This window comes from Sceloporus occidentalis, unplaced genomic scaffold (genome assembly GCF_023333645.1).
Source record: "Sceloporus occidentalis isolate IW3139 unplaced genomic scaffold, rSceOcc1.0.p SCAF_7, whole genome shotgun sequence".
Lineage (NCBI taxonomy): Eukaryota > Metazoa > Chordata > Lepidosauria > Squamata > Phrynosomatidae > Sceloporus > Sceloporus occidentalis.
This window is the reverse complement of record NW_028316987.1, coordinates 35,503,903-35,525,544: the sequence shown is the minus strand read 5'-3', so window position 1 is coordinate 35,525,544 and position 21,642 is coordinate 35,503,903. Positions and strand designations below refer to the sequence as shown.

At 40.9% G+C, this 21,642-nt stretch overlaps 1 protein-coding gene across 5 annotated transcripts in view; it reads right to left on the bottom strand.

Moving 5' to 3' along the window:
• Window positions 1–18,317, bottom strand: part of AMPH (amphiphysin) — a 126,440-nt gene extending 108,123 nt beyond the window's left edge. Inside the window, exon 1 of one of the 5 annotated variants that reach the window (XM_089532578.1) lies at window positions 18,044–18,317. In XM_089532578.1, the coding sequence (XP_089388704.1) occupies window positions 18,044–18,115 (72 nt within the window). In that variant the 5' untranslated portion in view covers window positions 18,116–18,317. The remainder of the gene's footprint in view (window positions 1–18,043) is intronic. The other 4 variants (XM_089532577.1, XM_089532581.1, XM_089532579.1 and 1 more) reach the window with 4 other exon arrangements.
• Between the last annotated feature and the right edge of the window lie 3,325 nt (window positions 18,318–21,642).

Sequence of the window (21,642 nt, the reverse complement as noted above, 5' to 3'; positions counted from 1 at the left end):
GTTAGATTTACAGAACATAGCTTCTCTCTTGACTTCCATAACCCCAAAATATGGAATTTTCTGATGTCTTGTTCTGACTATATAAAGATCCAGCATTCAAATATGAGGCATCCTAACTTAGATTCTGCCATCTGACATTATCTGGCCTCAGAGGGAGAGAAAGGCAAGCCAGCAAAATCAGGCCTGGCCTAAAATAAGAAGGCAAGCCCTCCCTCCAGTCCATCTGCCATAGTCCAGGCCTCGGAGGGAGAGAAGAACCGCTGGACTTATTCCCCTTGCCACTGCCATTCCCTTCTCTTTTCATGTCTTGTCTTTTTTAGATTGTTAGTCTGAGGGCAGGGAAATGTCTACCATAATTAACTATCTGTAAGCTGCTCTGAGAGCCTTTCTGGCTGAAGAGCAGGGTATAAATACAGTAAATAAATAAAATAAAATTAGGTTTAGTCTGTCCCCACATGATCCATGTTAACTTTCTTGAAGCAAATGTCTACGGTTTGAAATTGGCATGTTGACCAAGCTATATTTAAAATTAATTACAGCTTGTTGGGTTTTTATGATGCAGCAAGTTGTGGTTGATCTAAATAGAAGAAAAGCTTTCTATATCTTTTTCATGCCTCTACCAGAGAGGATGAGGGGAACATGTGAGCCTGCGGTTCATTTAGTCTTACTGCTGTAATGCTAAACTAAGGCTGAGTACAACATCCAAATCAGCCCATTGTAACAAGCAATGGTCTGTGTTTTCACCACTATAAAACATCAATATAATTGTGATACTATACAAATTATAAATGGCTTCTCCATTTCCATTGGCAAATGTGTACTACTTTTTTTAAGAATATGCACAATAAATAAAAGAATACCCTTAAGCTTTCTTGTAAGAGCTAAGAAGAAACAGCAAACAAAGGAACGGAATAAAGAGCAAAGTCCAAATAAAGACCACAAAATGTTCTTTCCAAACATCTGATCTCCAACAAACAAAAAGCCAACAATCCTACTGGTTTCAGTTTAAACATACACGTGAGATTATATATGGAAAATGCCATTTTTGGAGTGAAAACAAAGGTCATATTTTAGGCTCAGTACAGAAGCAAAGAGAAAATGACCCCAGGGAACATAAAGATGAGAGGCCTGTAGGAAACATTTTATTATTTTAAAAATATCAAAATGTCTAATTAAGAAAACATGTCACTCTTGTAAGCCAGCCAGGTCTGAAACACACCTCCAGCAATGAACAGTCTATGTATTTACAGAAGTACATAGGACTGAAGCATGTAATATTTCCAGTCATTAACAATCCCATTGACATTCTTGAGTTTCAGCATTTTTATACTTTTGAAATCTGCCATTGTCATCTCTGGGTCCTATTATTGTTTTCCTTCCTTTGTTTCCTCATGAGATCCAGTCTGCACTTTACTTTCACTGTGAGGATCAGCATCTCTGGCTACTAGTCCATACTCAGTCTACGTTATTTAATACAATTCACTGTATCAACCACTACCATTGGGTCATGAACTTCTCCTTCATTGCTGACAACCTCCAAACACAGAATGAAAGAAACACAGGAGATTTCACATTATGGATTGTACTCAAGAATAAGGATGGAGGGCAAGGAGGGAAATTCACCAGCTCTGTGTGTAATATGTAGACCACATTGCTTTCTAAATATTGCATGGCTTCTTCAACACCTTTCTCATGCCATACTACAAGTATGTAAATGTAGTTTTCTGACTTGTTTGAGAATAGAAATCAATAAAGCAGAAAAGGGTAATCTATTTCTGTTAGGGTAATCCAAACGATGAAATATCCCTCTGTGGGAGAAACAGCTGGGTATAGGCTAAACCAGAGTTTTCAGTACTGGTTCTATTTCATTTTCTATCCACAATGCAACATCTTGCCTACTGCATGATTTATCTTCTCCAGTGATAAGCTTAAGACCCTTGAAACCCTGAAGAAAGAAGGTGATGGCCATCTGGAGGCAGGAGGCAGTGGTAGAATCATATCCCCTTGCAGAAACCTCTTATCCATGCCGGATTGAAGGGTATCAAGAATGATCTTTACTGGCACTAGGACCTAGAAATACTGTTTGCTGGCACACCTGGGCAAGAGACCACTTTGTCACTATTAATAGAAGTCAGTACAGCCAGAGGTGGCACATGCTGTAGGTGGCACTGAAGAGAATAGCCAAACATGGCCTTGGAGTCACCACTGTTGATAGTCTGGGGCTGTATTATTTTGCTTCAAAAGAGCATCAAACTAAGTAGGCACTGAAACTCCTCTAGTATGCAAAAAGCCAGTTGATCAAAGGGCTTTACAGCTATTTACATCAGGCATGGGCAGATGGGCTGCATGTCCTGATTTTGAGCTCAGCCAGCACTCTGGTTTGCCAGAGGGTGTTGTAATGTCCATCATTTGAGGCAAATGGAAGTGATGTTGCATCACTTCTACTCACCTTTTAGACCACAAGTGATGGGATGGTGGTTGTTTTCTATGAGCTCCAGAAACAGCATGGAATAGCCTTGCAAAGGTTTATCTTTTTTTTTTTTTCCATTCCAAAATTACTTTTTTCAGCCACTTTTTGGTAGATGCCTGGGTCATGGAGAGGCCAAAGGGTCACACTGGACCCCCTCCCTCCCCAAAGAGGTACAGGGCCTTAAAAAGTCCTAACTCTGATTTATATGAACAGAAAAAGAACAGAAGAACAATGCTATACCATAGGTCTGAAATTGAATTTACATCATAATGTCTCCTGCCCTTGACTGTTGCCATCATTGCCTTGGCAACAGAAAGTGAAGATGTGACAGCTGGAAACTTAGTGACAAAGTCCCATTCCTAAGGAACGTACAGTCACAATCAGGTGCACCCAGAGGTGAAAATTATTGTTTGATGATTGCTGTGGAAGAGCACCCTTTGGGAGCTAAAGCCAGAGAACCACTTCATTTAGCCTGGTACAAGAGATGTAGTGGCTAAAACACTCAGGCTGCAGTTCAAAATACAAGTGGAGACAAATCCCTTCAAACTCAGTAGTATAACGTCTGAGCAGGCATGTACAGTAAGACACTAATGTCTCTGGTTTGTTGACAGAGGACGTGGTGTAGAAACATTGCCACAGGTTACAAAAGATAGAAAAAGCAGCTCAGGTGATTAATACATTAGGCAAAAGAGACTGTTGATCAGAAAAATCACATCAGTGAACTGACTGCTACTTTCTACAGCCATCCCTCCTTATCCACAGATTTTTATCCACAGATTCAAGCATCCACTGTTTGAAAATATTCAAAATAAAGTATAAATTCCAGATAGCAAACCTTGATTTTCCATTTTCTATAAGGTACACTATTATGCTATGCCATTATATTTAATGGGACTTGAGCATCCATGGATTTTGTTATCCACAGGGGATCCTAGAACCAAACCCCAGTGGGCCCACTGTATTTATTTAATCTGTATTCTGCCTTTATCACAAAACATGAACTCAAGATGGCTTACAGAAGTGCTACTCAAAGTGATGGTCCGTGGACTCGTGTTGGTTCCCAAACCATTCACTGCCAGTCCCTGACAAGTTTCCAAAAAAGACAGAAACAATTGTACCCAATGGGCACAATCCTTGGGACTTTGGGGAAAAATAATCAATGGTCCCATACATCAGATAGCTTGAGAAGCACTGGCTTACAGGAAGATTATTTTTGAAGATAAGTTTTGTTTTGTTTTAAAGTTACTGTATAATTGAAAAAATATTAAAACAAAACAAAATTATAACCAGCCAAGTAATACAGATGTATTGTGTATCCATCACTTCAAAAAGTTTCTACCACTGGTTGCCAATTGCCTATAGCCAGCCTGACTAAAAAAGGTCAAAGCCTGTTTATCAATCAGCTCAAGAGCCCAGATAGTTCTCTCAACCAGTTCAAGAGCTAATGTGTGTGCACACACGTGTGCACAAGTGTACACATTTTAATGTTATTATGCCTACTGAAGTGAACTGTAAGTACAATGTTTCTTAGAATACTGAGATCAGCAGGACAAGTCAGTTTGTGACTTAAGGTCTGTTGATGTCAGTTGGAGCTCAGTACAATTAATTTAGTTTGGACCCAACTGATTATATTTCAAAAGGTACTCTAGCTTCTATTACAATTGTGTTTCTGTCTTCTCAGCACTATGAACCAGTCTGGGTACACACTGCCCACATAAAAATGGGAATAAACCTCACTGAAATTATTTCAGGGTCTTATTTGTGATTAGCACAGCAATATTGGCTTGCAAGTCAATAAATAGATACATCAGTTTGATATGTGATGTGTATTTGTGAACAAACACATGCACAAACACATGTAAAGTTGAAATTATTGGGAAATTATTCTCATTACAGTCATTACTGTACTTCATTAAGTAATCAACAAACAGATGGCCTTAAAAGTCTATACAGATTATTAGTGGCCTTAGAAAAGAAACTATTTTCTCTCTATCTGACTTTCCTAGGTATTTACTTGGGAAGCCATTTGGGACAATTGACTGCAGTAACTGTCTAAAGAAGAAATAATAACTTAAGAGGATAGAATGGGTTATCAAGTACATTAATGTTTCCAATATTTTGCTGTTCTAGACTGATGTGTAACTAAGCCAACACTGTAAGGAAAGAGTAGGAGGAAGCTGCCCAATCTCTGCTTAAAGACCACTAGAGAAAGAGAGACTCACTTCTTGGACAAATCTGTTCCATTGTTGAACAATTGTTACCAACAGCAATGTCCATCTGAATTCTGCTTCCCTGCAATTTCTGTCTGATGATCGTAGTCCTGTCCTTTGGAACAACTCTGATCCATCTTTTCTATTACAGTTCCTCCAGTATCTGAAAAAAAATAGTTATGGTGCTACCTTTCATCTTCTCTTGTCCAGGCTAAATATATCCAACTCTTTCAAGTATTCATCATAGGGCTTGGTATGCACTTAGTATGCACTATCAAGCATGTACGACACACACACTGCTGTATGCAAAGAGTGAAAAGGTGGCGATGTAGGAGTACTGGAAGCCGAGTCAGAGATCACTGGACCATTTAGCTAAATACAGTACAGCCTACTCTGATTGACAGCAGTAACTGAAAGGTTTGAATATTTTTCAATCCAACCTGGAGATGGTGAGGACTGAATCTTGGACTATAGGTGTGTAAAACATTCAAATGTTAATGAAGGTACCATGGATCAATCCAGAGCATTGGCCTTAATGCAACTGTTAGTCCTAGATAGGTACAAGTAGTCAACCAGAACCTATATACAGTAAGTGCTGAATTATCAGGTTTATATTGATTCAGTGACTATACTTGTTGTTGTGTGCATTTAAGCCATTTTTTTTTACTTATGGCAACACTAAGGTGAACCTATACCAGTTTTCCTGGCAAGATTTGTTCAAATGAGGTTTACCATTGTTCAAATGAGGTTTACCATTGCCTTCTTCTGAGGCTGAGAGAGTTTGACTTGCTTAAGGCAACCCAGTGGGTTTCCATAGCTAAGCAGAGATTCAAACTCCAAACCAGTATACCTCACTGGTTCTTAGCTCTACTCAACTGGAACTAACAATTGGATTTTGGCTCCTGCTTTCCAGGCAAATATGTTATTTTCAGAAGATGTACTTTAAACGGATGCCTGGTTTAAATGATATAATTTTATGTTTTGGCTATAATTTAAATGTATTTTATACATTTAACAAATGTATACATTTTATTTATACATTTAATAAATAAACAAGTGACTGAGATTTCCCTGTGTAATGGGTTAGCAGTGCCTTACAGTGTTTTGGTGACAGAAGTACTGCAGATACAGTATTAACTATGAGAAGGGTCAACATAAGGGATTTACAGACAGTTAAGTGGTATTAAGAAGGAAGACCATGCAACATACACACTTTAAAATGGAAAGAAGATCAGGAAGTTCTCTTTGTAGTTTTGGCACAATGTGAACTTATTGCTGTCGTGCCAGGAAAAGACCTGGCACGACAGCAATAAGTTCACATTGTGCCAAAACTACAAAGAGAACTTCCCAAAAATGTTTCACCATTGGTATATATCACCGAATAAACTGAATTTGATACATAAGATGGGAAATGCAAGATGCTGGAAGTGCCAGAAACCCCAAGCCAATTTTTTTCACATGTGGTGGGACTGTAGACTTGCTTGTCAATACTGGAAGAATATTCATTCTGCAATAATTGAAATGTTTCAAACTACAGTTCCCTTTGACCCTCTCCTCTTCCTTTTAAACATGACAATTATAATGACAGACAAAGCTGTAGAAAAGAAACACAGAAGAATAATTATCTATATGGTAACGTCAGCAAGAATTATATATGCCAAACACTGGAAAAAATCTACAATACCTAGAAAAGATGAATGGATTTATAAACTGTTTGAAGCAATGGAGATGGATATTTTAACTGCTCGATTGAAAAATAGTCAAACAGAAGCAATAAGTGAAAGGGAAAAGGAATGGCTATGTGTTGAAAAATATATAGATAGAAATAAATGCATGTGTGACTAAAATGGAAATGTCAGAAAGGATGTAAATATATGTTACAAGTATATGTAACCATGTTATTCATGTAGCTATATACCAGGTTATGTATATGATACACAAATTGACTCTGTGGGTTGCTGACTATTTTACGTTACATTGGTCCCTAAGGAAAATCAGTACAGAGAGAGAGGAAACAAACGTATATGAATAAATAAGAGTGGTAAAGACCACCTAGGAAGTATAAGATACTTGATATAATATATGGTTTAGGATCTATGATATAGCCAATATGTAACCGAAAGCCAACATGTTTTGTTTTATTTTTGATGTTTTCTGTTTTGTAATTTATGCATATGTGTTATATGTTGTATGTTATATGTTCACGTGCTTTATAAATAAAAAAAGAAAGATAGAAAATGGAAAGAAGATCTGGAGCTGTACTATGCTTCTTATAGGTACATGGAATATGAAGAGCATGAGTCACGGGAAACTAGACAATAGTAAAAAAGGAATTGGAATGAATAAACATAGCAACACTAAGAGTGTGTGCTAAAATGGACAGGCATGAAACATTTTGAGTCGGATATACAGTGTTTTATTCAGGAAATGAAAAAGGAGAAAGAACAGAGTAACATTTATATTGAGGAAAGATGTAACAAAATCAGTAAAAGGCTATAATGTAAAATCCCACTGTATCATGTCAACAAGGCTTCAGAGAACACCAATAAAAATCACCACAATCCAAGTATATGCACCAACTATGGAGGCAGAAGAAGAAGAAGATCTATGACAAAGTTTAGGAAGAAATAGATAACACACCCAAACAGGAGTGTTTGATAATCATAAGTGACTGGAATGCAAATGTATGAAGCAGAGAAGAATCAAAGATAGTAGAGAGATTTGGGCTAGGTTCAGGAAATATAGCAGGAGAGCGACTGATAAGAGTTCTGCAAGGCCAACAATCTATTCACAGCAAATACCTTCTTCATACAACCAGAGAGGACATTGTGCACATTGCCACTGCCAGATGATCTACACAAAAACCACATAGATTGAATAACAGGGAACAAAAGATGGAGAAATTCTATTCTTGTGGCAAAAGTAAGACTAGGAGCAGACTGCAGCACATATCATGAACTACTACTATCCAAAATATGAATAAAGTTGAAGAAGAATACCAAATCAATAACCATGCCAAAATATGATCTGGGAAACATTCCAATATAATTCAAAGAAAGTGTGAAAAACAGATTTGCACTGTTAAGTTTAGATGATCAGGAAACCAGAAGAATGATAGAAAGAAGTCAGGGTCACAACAAAAGAGGAATGCAAAGAGATGGTAACTGTGTCCAAAAAGAAGGAAAAGGCACAATGGATGACAGATGAAACACTTCAAGAAATCAAAGAAAGAGAAGGGAGAGCAAAGGGAGACAGGAACATGAATGCTACTGTCCAATGATTGGTGCACAAGGAAAATGTTTACAATAATCAATGCAGAGAAATAGAAGTTGAAAACAAAAACATTGTTCCCATCTTCAAAAAGGGGGGAAAAGAGGATCCCAACGATTATCGTCCAGTTACTCTGACATCAATACCAGGAAAGATTCTGGAGCAGATCATTAAACAGAGAGTCTGTGAACATCTAGAAAGCAATGCCATAATCACAAAAAGTCAACATGGGTTTCAGAGAAAGAAGTCATGCCAGACAAATCTGATCTCTTTTTTTAAAAATAAAATTACCAGCTTGTTTGATGAAGGGAATGTTGTGGATATAGTATTTCAGTACGGCTTTTGACAGGGTTCCCCACGACATTCTTGCAAACAAGCTAGTGAAATGTGGGCTAGACAAAGTAACTGTTACTTGGATTTGTAATTGGTTGACTTGCCGATCCCAAAGGGTGCTGAACAATGGCTCCTTTTCATCCTGGAGAGAAGTGACCAGTGGGGTTCCACAGGGTTCTGTCCTGGGCCCAGTGCTGTTCAACATCTTTGCCAATGACTTGGATGACAGAATTGGGGGAATATTTTTAAATTTGCAGATGACACCAAACTAGGAGGAGTAGCTAATACCCCAGAGGACAGGATCAAAATTCAAAATGACTTTAATAGATTAGAAAGCTGGGCCAAAGCTAACAAAATGAATTTCAACATGGAGAAATATAAGGTATTGCACTTAGGGTGGAAAAATGAAATGAACAGATATAGGATGGGGGACACCTGGCTGAATGAAACTACATGTGAAAGGGATCTGGGAATCCAAGTAGACCACAAATTGAACATAAGTCAACAGTGCGATGTGACAGCTAACAAGGCCAATGCGATTTTAGGCTACATCAATAGAAGTATAGTGTCTAGATCTAGGGAAGTAATAGTGCCACTTTATTCTGCTTTGGTCAGGCCCCACCTGGAATATTGTGTCCAGTTCTGGGCACTACAATTTTAAAAGGATGTTGAGAAACTGGAGCATGTCCAAAGGAGGGCGAGTAAAATGGTGAAGGGTCTGGAAACCATGCCCTATGAGGAACGACTTAGGGAGCTGGGAATGTTTAGCCTGGAGACGAGAAGGTTAAGGGGTGATATGATAGCCCTGTTTAAATACTTGAAGGGATGTCAAATTGAAGAGGGAGCAAGCTTGTTTTCTGCTGCTCCAGAGACTAGGACCTGGAGCAATGGATGCAAGCTGCAGGAAAAGAGATTCCACCTCAACATCAGGAGGAACTTCCTGACAATAAGAGCTGTTCGACAGTGGAACACACTCCTTCGGAGTGTAGTGGAGTCTCCTTCCTTGGAGGTCTTTAAGCAGAGCCTGGATGGCCATCTATCAGGAATGCTTTGATTGAGAGTTTCTGCATGGCAGGGGGTGGGCTGGATGGCCCTTGTGGTCTCTTCCAATTCTATGATTCTATGATTCTAAGTACAAGAGTCTATTCCACAAGATTCGGGAAATCAAAGAGAAATTTAAACCAAGGGTGAGAATACGCTATGATAAAAAAAGGGGAATATAATACATGACCAAGATGAAATTTTAATCAGTGATGGAAACAATACATAGAAGCACAATATTAAAAATGCAACAGGAAAAATGACACATGGGAAGAAGAAACATATGAAGATGAACCTCAAATTCTGGAAAGAGAAATGAAAGCTACACTCAAGGCAATTGGGAAAAATAAATCACTGGGAACAGATGACATACCAACAGAACTGTTACAATCGAGAGAATCAAGTTCAGTTCTAATTAAAATCTGCCAACAAATATGGAAAACAAAGTAGTGGCTGACAGACTGGAAAAGATCAATGTACATTCCTATACACATGAAAGTAGACACAAAAGACTGCAGTAACTCCATGACCATTTCACTAATTTCCCATGCATGCAAAATCATGCTAAAATTTCTGCAGAAAAGACTCCTGCCATATATGAAATGAGAAATCTGAGAAGTACAAGCAGGTTTCAGAAAAGGAAGAGGCACAAGTGATCACACTGGAAAGATACAGATAATCGTGCACACCAGGGAATTAAAAAAAATATATGCATGTGATTCATTGACTATAGTAAAGCTTTTGACTGCATACATCACAAAAAATTATAAAATGCTCTGAAAGAAATGAGAGAACCACTACATTTAATTGTCCTGATGCATCACCTGTACTCAGGACAAGAGGCTGCCATCAGAACTGAATATAGAGAAACGGAATGGTTCCCAATTAGAAAAGGGGTCAGGCAGTGCTGCATACTATTACCCTAATTATTCAACCTGTATGCAGAAAATATCACACACAGAGTAGGATTAGATTTAAAGGCAGGAGTGAAGATGCAGGTAAGGGCATCAATAACCTAAAATATGCAGAAAATGGACAGGACGAAAATAAAATCATTTGAGGTATGGTGCTGGAGAAGAGTGCTGAGGATACTGTGGGCAGCCAGGGAGACAAGCAAATGGGTTCTAGAACAGATCAACACCATACTGCCCCTGGAAGCCAAGATTACTAAATTGAGGCTCTTCTGCTGACCACATCATGAGAAGGCATGAATCATTAGATAAGACAATAATGGTAGGAAAGGTAGAGGTAGCAGAAAGAGAGGTAGAACAATGCCAGATGAATGGACTCCACCAGAGAGACCACAGACCTGAGCCTGCAGGAGCCGATTAGGGCAGTGGAGGACTGGGGGTCTTGGAGAAGTCTCATTCACTGGGTTGCCATGAGTCGAGATGTCTCAACTGATGCTTCAGAGCATTATATTCAGGAATAATCTCAACATCTCAGGAAGAACTATGGGTTTGAGAAGAGATTTCAATATCTGAAGCTTCCCGAGACCTCTTTTTTGTGACCTGACACCAAAACTGTGGCTGCATCTTCGCTGCAGAAATAATACAGTTTGACACCGCTTTAATTTCCATGGCTCAGTGCTACAGAATTCTGGGGTTGTCATTGTGAAGATATTTAGCTTTCTGTGTTAGAGAGCTGTGGTGCCACAACAAACTACAAATCCTAGTATTCCATAAGATGAAGCCATGACAGATAAAAATGTGGCAAACTGCATTATTTCTGGAGTGCAGATGCAGCCCAGTAAAAGCCAAATGAAACACCCATCCCAAAGGTCCAGAATCCAACTGGTAGCTACTGGGAAGCTGGGAACTTCTCAGACCATCAGAAGTTCTGTTCTGTCCTTTCAGGAAATAAAAAAACAATGTTCTTAAACAGTGATTTTAAAACATTAAAATGTGATTAGCCTACACCAGCTGTACAGAATGTGTGCTCCCCCAAATGTTGTTGGATTGCCACTCCCATCATCTCTCACTAATGGCTTGGCTGGCTACTACTGAGAACTATAATCCAATAACACTGGGGAGGTGTTACATGTTACCTAGCCCTCTCCTACATGCAATTTGAAGAATATCCATTCTACTCTCTATCTGGTTCTCTTTGTCTCTATGGTACTTCCTTAGAAGCACATTAGAGACGTTCCTTGAAGAGGTGTGACAGAGAATCACTAGAAGGTTCACCTTTCAGTGATCAATAAGCTTTACCACAAGGACCTTCAATGTTCTAATGAATACAGCCATCCCTCCGTATTCACTGATTCTGTATCCTCTGATTCAACCATCCATGGCTTGAACATATTCAACAATGAAAAAGAAATATCCCAAAAGCAAACCTTGATTTTGTCATTCGAAATAAAGAACACCATTTTACTAAGCCATTGCATATAATGCAACTTGAGCATCCACGGATTTTGGTATCCAGAGGGGGTACTGGACCCAAACCCCAGCGGATACCAAGAGCTCATTATATTTTAAAATGTCTTTCCAAATACTTAGCTACTGCTCATGAAATTGCTGACAGAAGCCCCTGTCGGGGGACAAGGTGGCCATTCTGGATTACTGACAGAAGTGATTTAGTGAAGGCCATTCTTTTCAATTGCCTGCTCAGCTCCCGAAATGAACACAGTGAGGAAGATCACATTAGTTCACCATGAGCTTGGGTAGATATTAAAAGAAACACAATCCTCTTACAGTGTGGAAAGTGTGCAAGCATGGAGGTGGGGGCTGAGGGAGGGCCAAATCTTTCTTTCTCTGAATAGATCAAGAACTACAGATGCAATCTGCCTTTTCTGCTGCAGGCAACTGAGGACTTACATTCCCTCTGCAGCTGTTTCAGTGTGTTAGCAAGGCCTCAGAAGAGAACATTTCTCCTCCTAACTGAAAACTAGAGTGGGGCTCAAAAAATCCTGGGGATGGGGGCCAGAATGTTTTTACAGACAGATGGTACAGGAGCAGGGAAGAGGGTAATTAGTGCATACTCCTCACAGGGATTTGCTCAAGCGATGCCATTACAAAAGAGATGACATAGGCTTGCATTTATTGGGCAAACATATTTTGCCAAGGCCTGCTTCAGATAGTAGGAGGCCAAGGGTCTTTTCACACTGCACCAGTATGGCCCCATGATCCTACTTTAAATGCCATGGCTGCATTCTGTGGAATCTAGAGGCTTCTAGTTTCAGGAAACACTAGAGCTCACTAGTTGGGAACACTGGCGGGTTACAAACCGCCACTTGGGACGTCCTCAGGACGTCCCAGTTTAAAAAAGGGGCATCTCTTCCAGACGCCCCTATTCCTGTTACAGACTCTGTCCGTAACAAATGATGGCGGCTGTTCCACACGGCCGCCGCCATCTTGACGTAACGGACACTATGTGTCTGCACATCACGCGGCGCTAATGACGTCGCGAGTGCGCCATTGGCGCCTCACGCCGTCATGAGCGCACCGCCAGAAGAAGCTCCATTTTGGAGCTTCTTTTTTGCTCTGTAAGGGAGTTGTGTTGTTTGGCTGCGGCGGCTCCCTCACGGAGCAAACAGCAGCACCGGGAGACCGCCTCAAAGCGGCGGTTTGTAACGCCTCCCCGATATACTTTTCTAAAATCCAATCCCAGGGCCACATTCATACTATGAAAATAATCCAGGATGAATCCAGGTTGAATGCTTGTTGTTCACATACACTCCAAATGCACTCAATGCAATTTTTTTTTTGGGGGGGGGCTGGCAACCCCCCCCCCCCACTTAATCTGGGATATTTGATACTGTTTTTCCACCCACATTTTTCTGAAATATCTGCATCAATCCACATCTTTGGCAATGTGAATAATTCTCCGAATCAATTAGGATCACTCTGTATTGTTCAAAGGAATGGAGGCGACTCCATTTTATCCCAAAACGATGGCATCTGTGAATAAGAAAGGGGTTACAATGAGCATGGAGGTGGGGACTGAGGGATTTGTGAACCCAAAACAAAATGGGAACAACAAATCTGATATGCATCAGTGCGGCGATACGCATCTCCTCGGGACAAAACAATGAGTGTGAATCCCTCCTAGGATTCCATTGGATGTTATAATGGCAGTAAAAGTGGTATCATACCACTGTAGCTGAGTAGTATGAAAGGGTCTGCAGAGGCCCTGAGAGCAGCAAAGGCCTCCATCAGTAGCACTGACCTCTGCTCTGGAGCACAAAGAACCCTTAAAGATATCTTCCTCTTCTAGTTTTAGGGTCCACTGGGCCCCTCAAATCTTAGAGCTGGCACTGTTGGTCATTCCTTAGTGTAACTTGGCATAGGTATCCAATGCTCATTGACTGTCCCAAGTTATTTTTAATTTCAGACCTGAATCTGAGGCACAATTCAAGGATGAAAATTAGGCCCATGGGCAACAGTGTACAAAGCAGATGAGGACAACCCTGACCAGCGTGTGAATGCATGCACAAATGTCTTACTCTTAGCACATATACTACATATCCCCATCCCTGCTTTCCTTTTGGCAGCAGATTAAACAACAACAACTTCTGCCCTCATGCTTTTTCAAACAGATGTCAGTTGTGCATTTAAATGCTGTGTAATTCAGATTTTAAGCCAGCATGGTGCTGTGGTTTGAGCAATGGATTATGACACTAGAGACCATGGTTCAAATCCTGGCTTGGCCATGTAAACCCACTGGATGACCTTAGGCAAGTCACATTCTCTCAGCCTCAGAGAATGGTACTGGCAAACCCCTGCTGAAGAAACTTGTCAAGAAAATACCACGATAGTTAGTGAAGCCGTAGGGTCACCATAAGGCACATAACAATAATGGCAATGCTTTTAATATATTTTAATTTTTAATGGGCAATGTTTTTAACTTTTTGAAATTGTTTTTTAAATTTTGCATCTACACGTTAATGATTTTGCATGGTTTTAAACTTGTACTGTTTTAAATTTGGTCTTATCTGCCTTGAGTCCCTACACTGGGAGGATGGTGGGATAATAATTATACTACTACTACCAATAATAATAATTATCTTGAATGAAATACGTTTAGGTGGAATGATGCAATGGCACTGTTTAGATTTGCCGCTGTGCCCACTCTTCATTTACTAGCCTAATAATAATAATAATAATAATAATAATAATAATTCAAAGATACAACTATGTTAGTCTGTAGAATCAGTACATAGAGAGATCTTGTAGCACCTTTGAGACTCACTGAAAGAAAGCATTTGGCAGCATGAGTTTTTGTAGACTTCAGTTTACTTCCTCAGAGGAAGCATCTGAGGAAGTAGACTTTAGTCTACGAAAGCTCATGCTGCCAATTTCTTTCTTTCAGTGAGTCTTAAAGGTGCTACAAGAACACTCTACATACTGTTGTTGTTGTTGTTATTATTATTATTATTATTATTGGGTTAGTGAATGAAGAGTGGGCCCTGGACTGAGTCTAAACTGTGCCATTGCATCACTCCATCTAAACACAGTGTGGAGATGGGTGGGCACACATGGGGTACCAAAATGTATGCAATGATGTAGCCAATGGACAAAAATAATTATATATGTTTTACTTTTCTGTAGCCAATCAAAAATAGATTAGAGTTTCTTTGTTTGAAACCCTATAAAAAGGTCTTGCACTGGTTTGGTAGCGGGGGGTGGGGGTGGGTAGGGGTGGCTTCAGGTCTCTGGAAACTTTATTTTCCTCTGAAGCCTTGCCAGCAAAATAAAGCTGATTTCATGTTAAAATCCTGTGGTCCCTCTAGCTGGATTGTGAGTGTGTGTAACCTTTATTAGAATTGTGTGAACCTGCAACATTATTATTGGGCTGGCGAATCTAAACCATGCCATTGCATCACTCCACATCTAAACCTATTTCATTCAAGAGAATAAGGCCTAAATGGGACAAGGGGATATTATTACATAACACCATGGACAGAGAAGGGCAACGTGCCAAGAGAAAAATGAAGGAGGGGGGAAACCACTACTATGTTTATTAAGCCCCTATTAGCCAAACGTTCCTTGGAGAGACATCTTTTCCCATCCCATAAGACGCTTGCTTGCCAGAAGACGTTGATGCCTCCTCAGCCAGGCCTCTAAAGGGACCGTTACAAAGGCCCACAAGCCCAGATTGCCTCATGGGGCTGAGGAAGACCTTTCGGGGTCCATTTTCCTTCCCACCCAAAGGCAGCCAACCTGAGGAAGGGCAGCCACATCCCTCACAAAATTGTCTCCTCAGGAGGCGAAAAAACACAACCAGGATCCACCTGGGGAGCTATTTTGCAGAGTCTGGGGGAGAGAGGTCAATTCAGGGAGCCACCACAGCATTGTGGTTTGAGAAGGTAAAGAGGTGATATGATAGCCCTGTTTAAAGATTCGAAGGGATGTCATATAGAGGAGGGAGCAAGCTTGTTTTCTGCTGCTCCAGAGAACAGGACCCAGAACAATGGATGCAAGCTCCAAGAGAAGAGATTCCACCTCAACATTAGGAGGAACTTCCTGACAGAAAGGGCTGTTCGACAGTGGAACAAACTCCCCCGGAGTGTAGTGGAGTCTCCTTCCTTGGAGCTCTTTAAGCAGAGGCTGGATGGCCACCTGTCAGGGATGCTTTGATTTAGATTTCCTGCATGGCAGAATGGGGTTGGACTGGATGGCCCTTGTGGTCTCTTCCAACTTTACGATTCTATGTATCTCTATGTACATCTCTGCATTAACGTCTTGTACTATGAATCCATATGGGTCTAAATAGTTGAATTTAAGCTCCCTTGCTAATTTTCAGTGGAACTGAACACTCTTCATTCTTGATTCTAGGAGTGTTAGACTACGTCTCTGGAAACCAAGGTTCGAATTCCTGGATGGTCACACAGTCTCAGCCTCCTCAAAGGAAAGCCATGGCCAAAAACAAAACAAAAAAGCTCTCCAAACCAATCTTTCCAAGAAAACCCTCAGCACAGCCTTAGGGTGGCCATAAGTTGGACTCGCAGACACACACAATAACAACGACAACAAGCCCCATCTTTTGTTCCTTGTGGTTGCTTTCCTCAGAGAACAAAAACATCCCTGCAGAGCCCAAAGACAGGCCTTCTCCTTCCCAGTATTCAGCCTGGGAAGCAAGGGATTTGAAGCAAAATGGAAGCAAGGGATTTGAAGGGCTTTTTAATGGGGTCCCCCCCCTTCCTTCAGCCCATTGGAGGCCCCACAGAGGAAGGAGGGTGAAGGGGGCAGGGGAGGCCACCTTGGGCTGCCATGAAGGGCTTCTTGGCCTTCCTGCCTCCATTCTCTTTCAGCTTCTCCTCCTCTGTTCCTGAGGCACATTTGGTTTGCCATGAAATACACATATAAATATACATATATACCCCACTCCCAAGGGGCCAGAGTGGGGTATATATGTATACTTATATGTGTATTTCATCGCAAAATGGAGGCCCAGGCACCACAAAATGGGAGGCTCTGACCAAAATACAAATTCAAAACTCTTCATAGGGATATTAACACTTTAATAGGGATATTAAATCCATTCTTCTTAGTCAGGCTCAACATGGAGGACAGTTTGGAATCCCTTCTGGAGAGAAAGGCTGGAATGGAGGACGTGTCCTGGAAAAGGAGGACGTCCTGGAAAGTCAGGGTAGCCAGGTTATCTCCTCACGCCGCAAAATGGAGGGTATAAACAATAATACAAGCTCAAAGCACTCATAGGGATGTTAAATCTATCCTTTGTAGTGATGCTCAAAATGGAGGACAGCTTGGAATCCCTCCTGGATAGAAAGGCTGGAATGGAGGACATGTTTGGTCACCATGGATCCTCCTGGGTTGGAATGGAGGACGCGTCCTGGAAAAGGAGGACGTGCCTGGTTAACCCTCTCCCAGGTGCTTAATAGTCAGGCTGTCCAGATATGTCCTCACACCGCAAAATGGAGGGCATAAACAAAAATAAAGGCTCAAAGCACTCATGGGGATATTAAATCCATCCTTCTTAGTGATGCTCAAAATGGAGGGCAGCTTGAGAAATCCCTCCTGGGCAGAAAGGCTGGAATGGAGGACGCGTCCTGGAAAAGGAGGACGTGCGTGATCAGCGGGATATTCAAGGTGACCAGGTTATCTCCCTACACCGCAGAATGGAGGACCAGCAGCACACAATGGAGGACACTGGAGGGAAGTGTGCCATATCAAGGCTAAGAACACACTCCTAGAAATGTCAACCCATCCTTCTTAGCGATGCTCAAAATGGAGGGCAGTTTGGAAATCCCTCTTGGGCTGAAAGGCTGGAATGGAGGACGCGTCCTGGAAAAGGAGGACGTGCCTGGTCAGCTGAATGCCGCAAAATGGAGGACCAGGCACTGCAAAATGGAAGGCATGGCCAAAATCAAAGCTCAGAAACACAGACAGAGGAACATAAATCCATCACACACATATATATAATAAACCCATCCCTCCTTAATGATGCTCAACATGGAGGACAGTTTGGGAAATCCCTTCCTGGGCAGAAAGGCTGGGATGGAGGACGTCTCCTGGAAAAAGAGGACGTGCCTGGTCACCTGAATACTCAGTATGTCCTCAAGCACAAAACGGAGGACATTGAAGGGAAGTGTGCCATAAAAAGGCTAATGACACACTCCTAGAGATGTCAATCGATGCTCAAAATGGAGGGCAGTTTGGGGGATCCCTCTTGGACTGAAAGTCTGCAATGGAGGGAGGGCGTGTCCTGGAAAAGGAGGACCCCCTGATTCCACCCTCCAGTCTTTTAGCCTCACCTTCTCCTGGGCCCTGTTCAGCCTCTTCTGGACGTTTTTGGCAAAGATGCCTCCTGATTTCATGTCAGCCATGGCGGAGGATGATGGTCCAGGGAGGCTGCAGAGAGAAGAGAGGGAGAGAAGGGGATGGAGAAAGAGAGAGATGGAGGGAGGGAGGGAAGGAGGGAGGGAGAGAGGGAAGGAAGGAAGGAAGGGGCCTTAAAGGCACAGAGAGAGTGAGAGAGAGGCAGCTGCCAGCCCAGAAGGCAAGGAAGGAGGAGCAAGAGGAAGAGGAGGACTCTCTGAGTTCGCATTCACACGTGACACGCGGGTTGTGGGCCCTGACACGCGTTCCCTCTCTGCATCAACATGGAGGGGGTCAGGTTGGGAGGGAGGCTACAAGCACCAGTTTCTTTGATAGAGAAGGGCCTTGAAAACAGGGTTAGGCTCACCATAGTCCAGCCCCTCAGATCTGGGGGGGGGGGGCTGATCTGATTTGCATATTATGCTAATTATTACAATTATTATTATTATTATTGCAATCGTTGAAAAATTGTACTCTGGTTATGCAAATTCAACCGATTACTCATCATGGCACTTTTGGTACCATGATTGTGTTTCAACCTCAGTATCAGTAGCAAGCTAAAAGAGCTCTTTTTTTGCTTCTTTTTCTTCTCAGGGCTGCATCCCCACTGCAGAAATAATCCAGGTTTTGACACTGCTTTAACTGCCATGGTTCCATGCTGCCATGAAATCCTGGGGATTGTAGTCTGTTGCAGCACCTAAAGCTCTCTGACAGAGAAAGGTAACTGTCTCACAAAACTACATTGCCCAGAATTCTATAGCATGAGAATAATATAATCATAGAGTTGGAAGAGACCACAAGGGCCATCTGGTCCAACCCCTTGCCATGCAGGAACTCTCAATCAAAGCATCCTCGACAGATGGCCATCCAGCCTCTGTTTAAAGACCTCCAAAGAAGGAGACTGCACTGCACTCTGAGGGAGTGTGTTCTGCTGTCAGGTCAGGAAGTTCCTCCTAATGTTGAGGTGGAATCTCTTTTCCTGGCGCTTACATCCATTGCTCTGTGTTCTAGTCTCTGGAGCAGCAGAAAACAAGCTTGCTCCATCCTCAATATGACACCCCTTCAAATACTAAAACAGGGCTATGATATCACCTCTTAACTATCTCTTTTCCAGGCTAAACATTCCCAGCTCCCTAAGTCTTTCCTATCAATCTTTATTTCGGTCATTGACCAGTATAAAATAAGATAAATAAATAGAGTAAAATCATGAAATTAAAATAAGAAGGAGGCAGGAGTAAAAAACAGAAAACCTCATACTAAATAGATAAAATAAGTGAAATGGATAAAATAATAAGTAAAATACAATGGCTGATACAAAATCAGAGATGATCTCTTCCATCTGACATCAGATATTACCAACGATTTGTTGACGTGTTTTACACATAATGTAACAAAACTTTGCTACCTTCAGTATGGCAGTTCGGTTCTGGCTGTCCGACAAATAATGTAAATTAAACACGTCAGTGTGGCCAGGAAATTTGGTTACAAGAGAGGTAATCAACTGGCGATAAATATCCTTATAAAATTGACAATACAATACTCATAACCATCTCTTTTCAAGGCTAAACATGCCCAGCCCTCTAACTCTTTCCTCATAAGGCATGGTTTCCAGACCCTTCACCATTTTGGTGGCCCTCCTTTGGACACGCTCCAATTTGTCAACATCTTTTTTGAATTGTGGTGCCCAGAACTGATGGGGCCTGACCAAAGCAGAATAGAGTGGCACTATTACTTCCCTTGAGCTAGAGTTTAGACACTATACTTCTATTGATGCAGCCTAAAATAGCATTGGCCTTTTTAGCTGCTGCATCACACTGTTGACTCATGTTCAACCTGTGGTCTACTAGGACTCCTAGATCCCTTTCACATGTAGTCTTGTTCAGCCAGGTGTCCCCCATCCTATATCTGTGCAGCATCTTACATTTCTCCCAGTTGAAGTTTGTTTTGTTAGTTTTGGCCCAGCTTTCTAATCTATATAAAGGCCATTTTGAATGTTGATCCTATCCTTTGGGGTATTTTGATCCTCTCTGGGGTATTAGCTACTCCTCCTAATCTGGTGTCATCTGCACCCATGTCATCTGCAACATTGAACCATGGCAGTTAAAGTGGCACCAAGCTGGATTATTTCTGAAGCGTGGATGCAGCCCCAGAGAGTAATAATATTTATAATATTTCAATGGAGAATTATTAATTCCTTCACAGAAAACATTGAAAATTCATGCATGGTTGATTTACACAGAAAACACTACAAATTCTTCTTTTTTTCTTACTGTTTCTTAGGAGTTTATCATACTGGGGCTAATTTCGGCATTAAAGAGAGATTAAAGCGCATTTAAAGCATCCCGCAAATAAAGCAAAAATGATGAGTAATTGCCTGAATGATTATCACACGCAATTTCACAAATAAAGTGATACCGGAAATGCATTGTCGTTGAAATCCCAAAAGTAAAAAGATGGGTGTTAATGCTTTTTGTGACCATTTTAATGGTGGGTTTTGTGCGTCATCATATGAAATCATTTTGCGTAATTACGTGATTTTTCTGGAAGATTCACGGTATAAATTCCCAATCTCCTTCATGTGATAAACTCCTTAGTTAAGAAGTCTGAATATCAGAACAGTAGTATAAGCCCAGAAACCACTGTATGAACAAAGCTATATTCCACTGCATGTAAATAACTGGACCAAGGAGCAAATGAGAAATGAGAGTCGAATATATGTGTGTTGAATGTTATGTGCAAAAACCTTTATTTGTGTACAGATCAACAGTCTGTGTACACTTGTTGGATATAATATTGGAACACCTCTAAACTGTTATACAAAACAAGAGAGTGGTCAAGAAAATCACAGTTATTTAGATCATGTTTTCATTTAATGTTATTTAAGATAATTATTGAGAGTTATGCAAATCTCTTTCTAAAATAAGACTTGTTAAACTAAATGAAATGTTTTTTTCTGTCTTGTGAAAGATGCAAGCCACTACCATGGTTTGCTATCTACTGAGATAGTTTAGATATAGCATTTCACATATGACATTAGCAATTAATCATTTATGTGAGCTCTCTTTTGTGACTATAAGAAAATATACTATGAATGATAGTCAATGTCTAGTTAACAAGGTTCGGACTGGCTGATTGTTCCATGCTGGACATCTGGCTGTATGATCCTTTTTATTGTGGGAAATGCCTGGATGTGCTTTATGTTTTCTCAAATAAGGGAGAGTCTCAACACAAAGTAAAACAATAGGGCATAATGGAGTCCAATAAATCAGATCGCCACTTTGGGTCTCATCTGTTTTCTGCTGCATACCCATGGACTGGATTATGTGTGAGTACCTTGTCACCTGAGAAAGTTAAACTGGTGTAGTTTGCAAGATTACATCCTTAAGGTTGTTCACACATTAAATTTAATGTGTACATAGGGACAAAGAGAACTATTATATTAACTGGGGCAAAGAAATAGACAAACACAACCAAAAAGTAGAGCTAGAAACCTCTTCCATAAAATCTCAGAATTCAAGAGGAAATTTAAAACAAG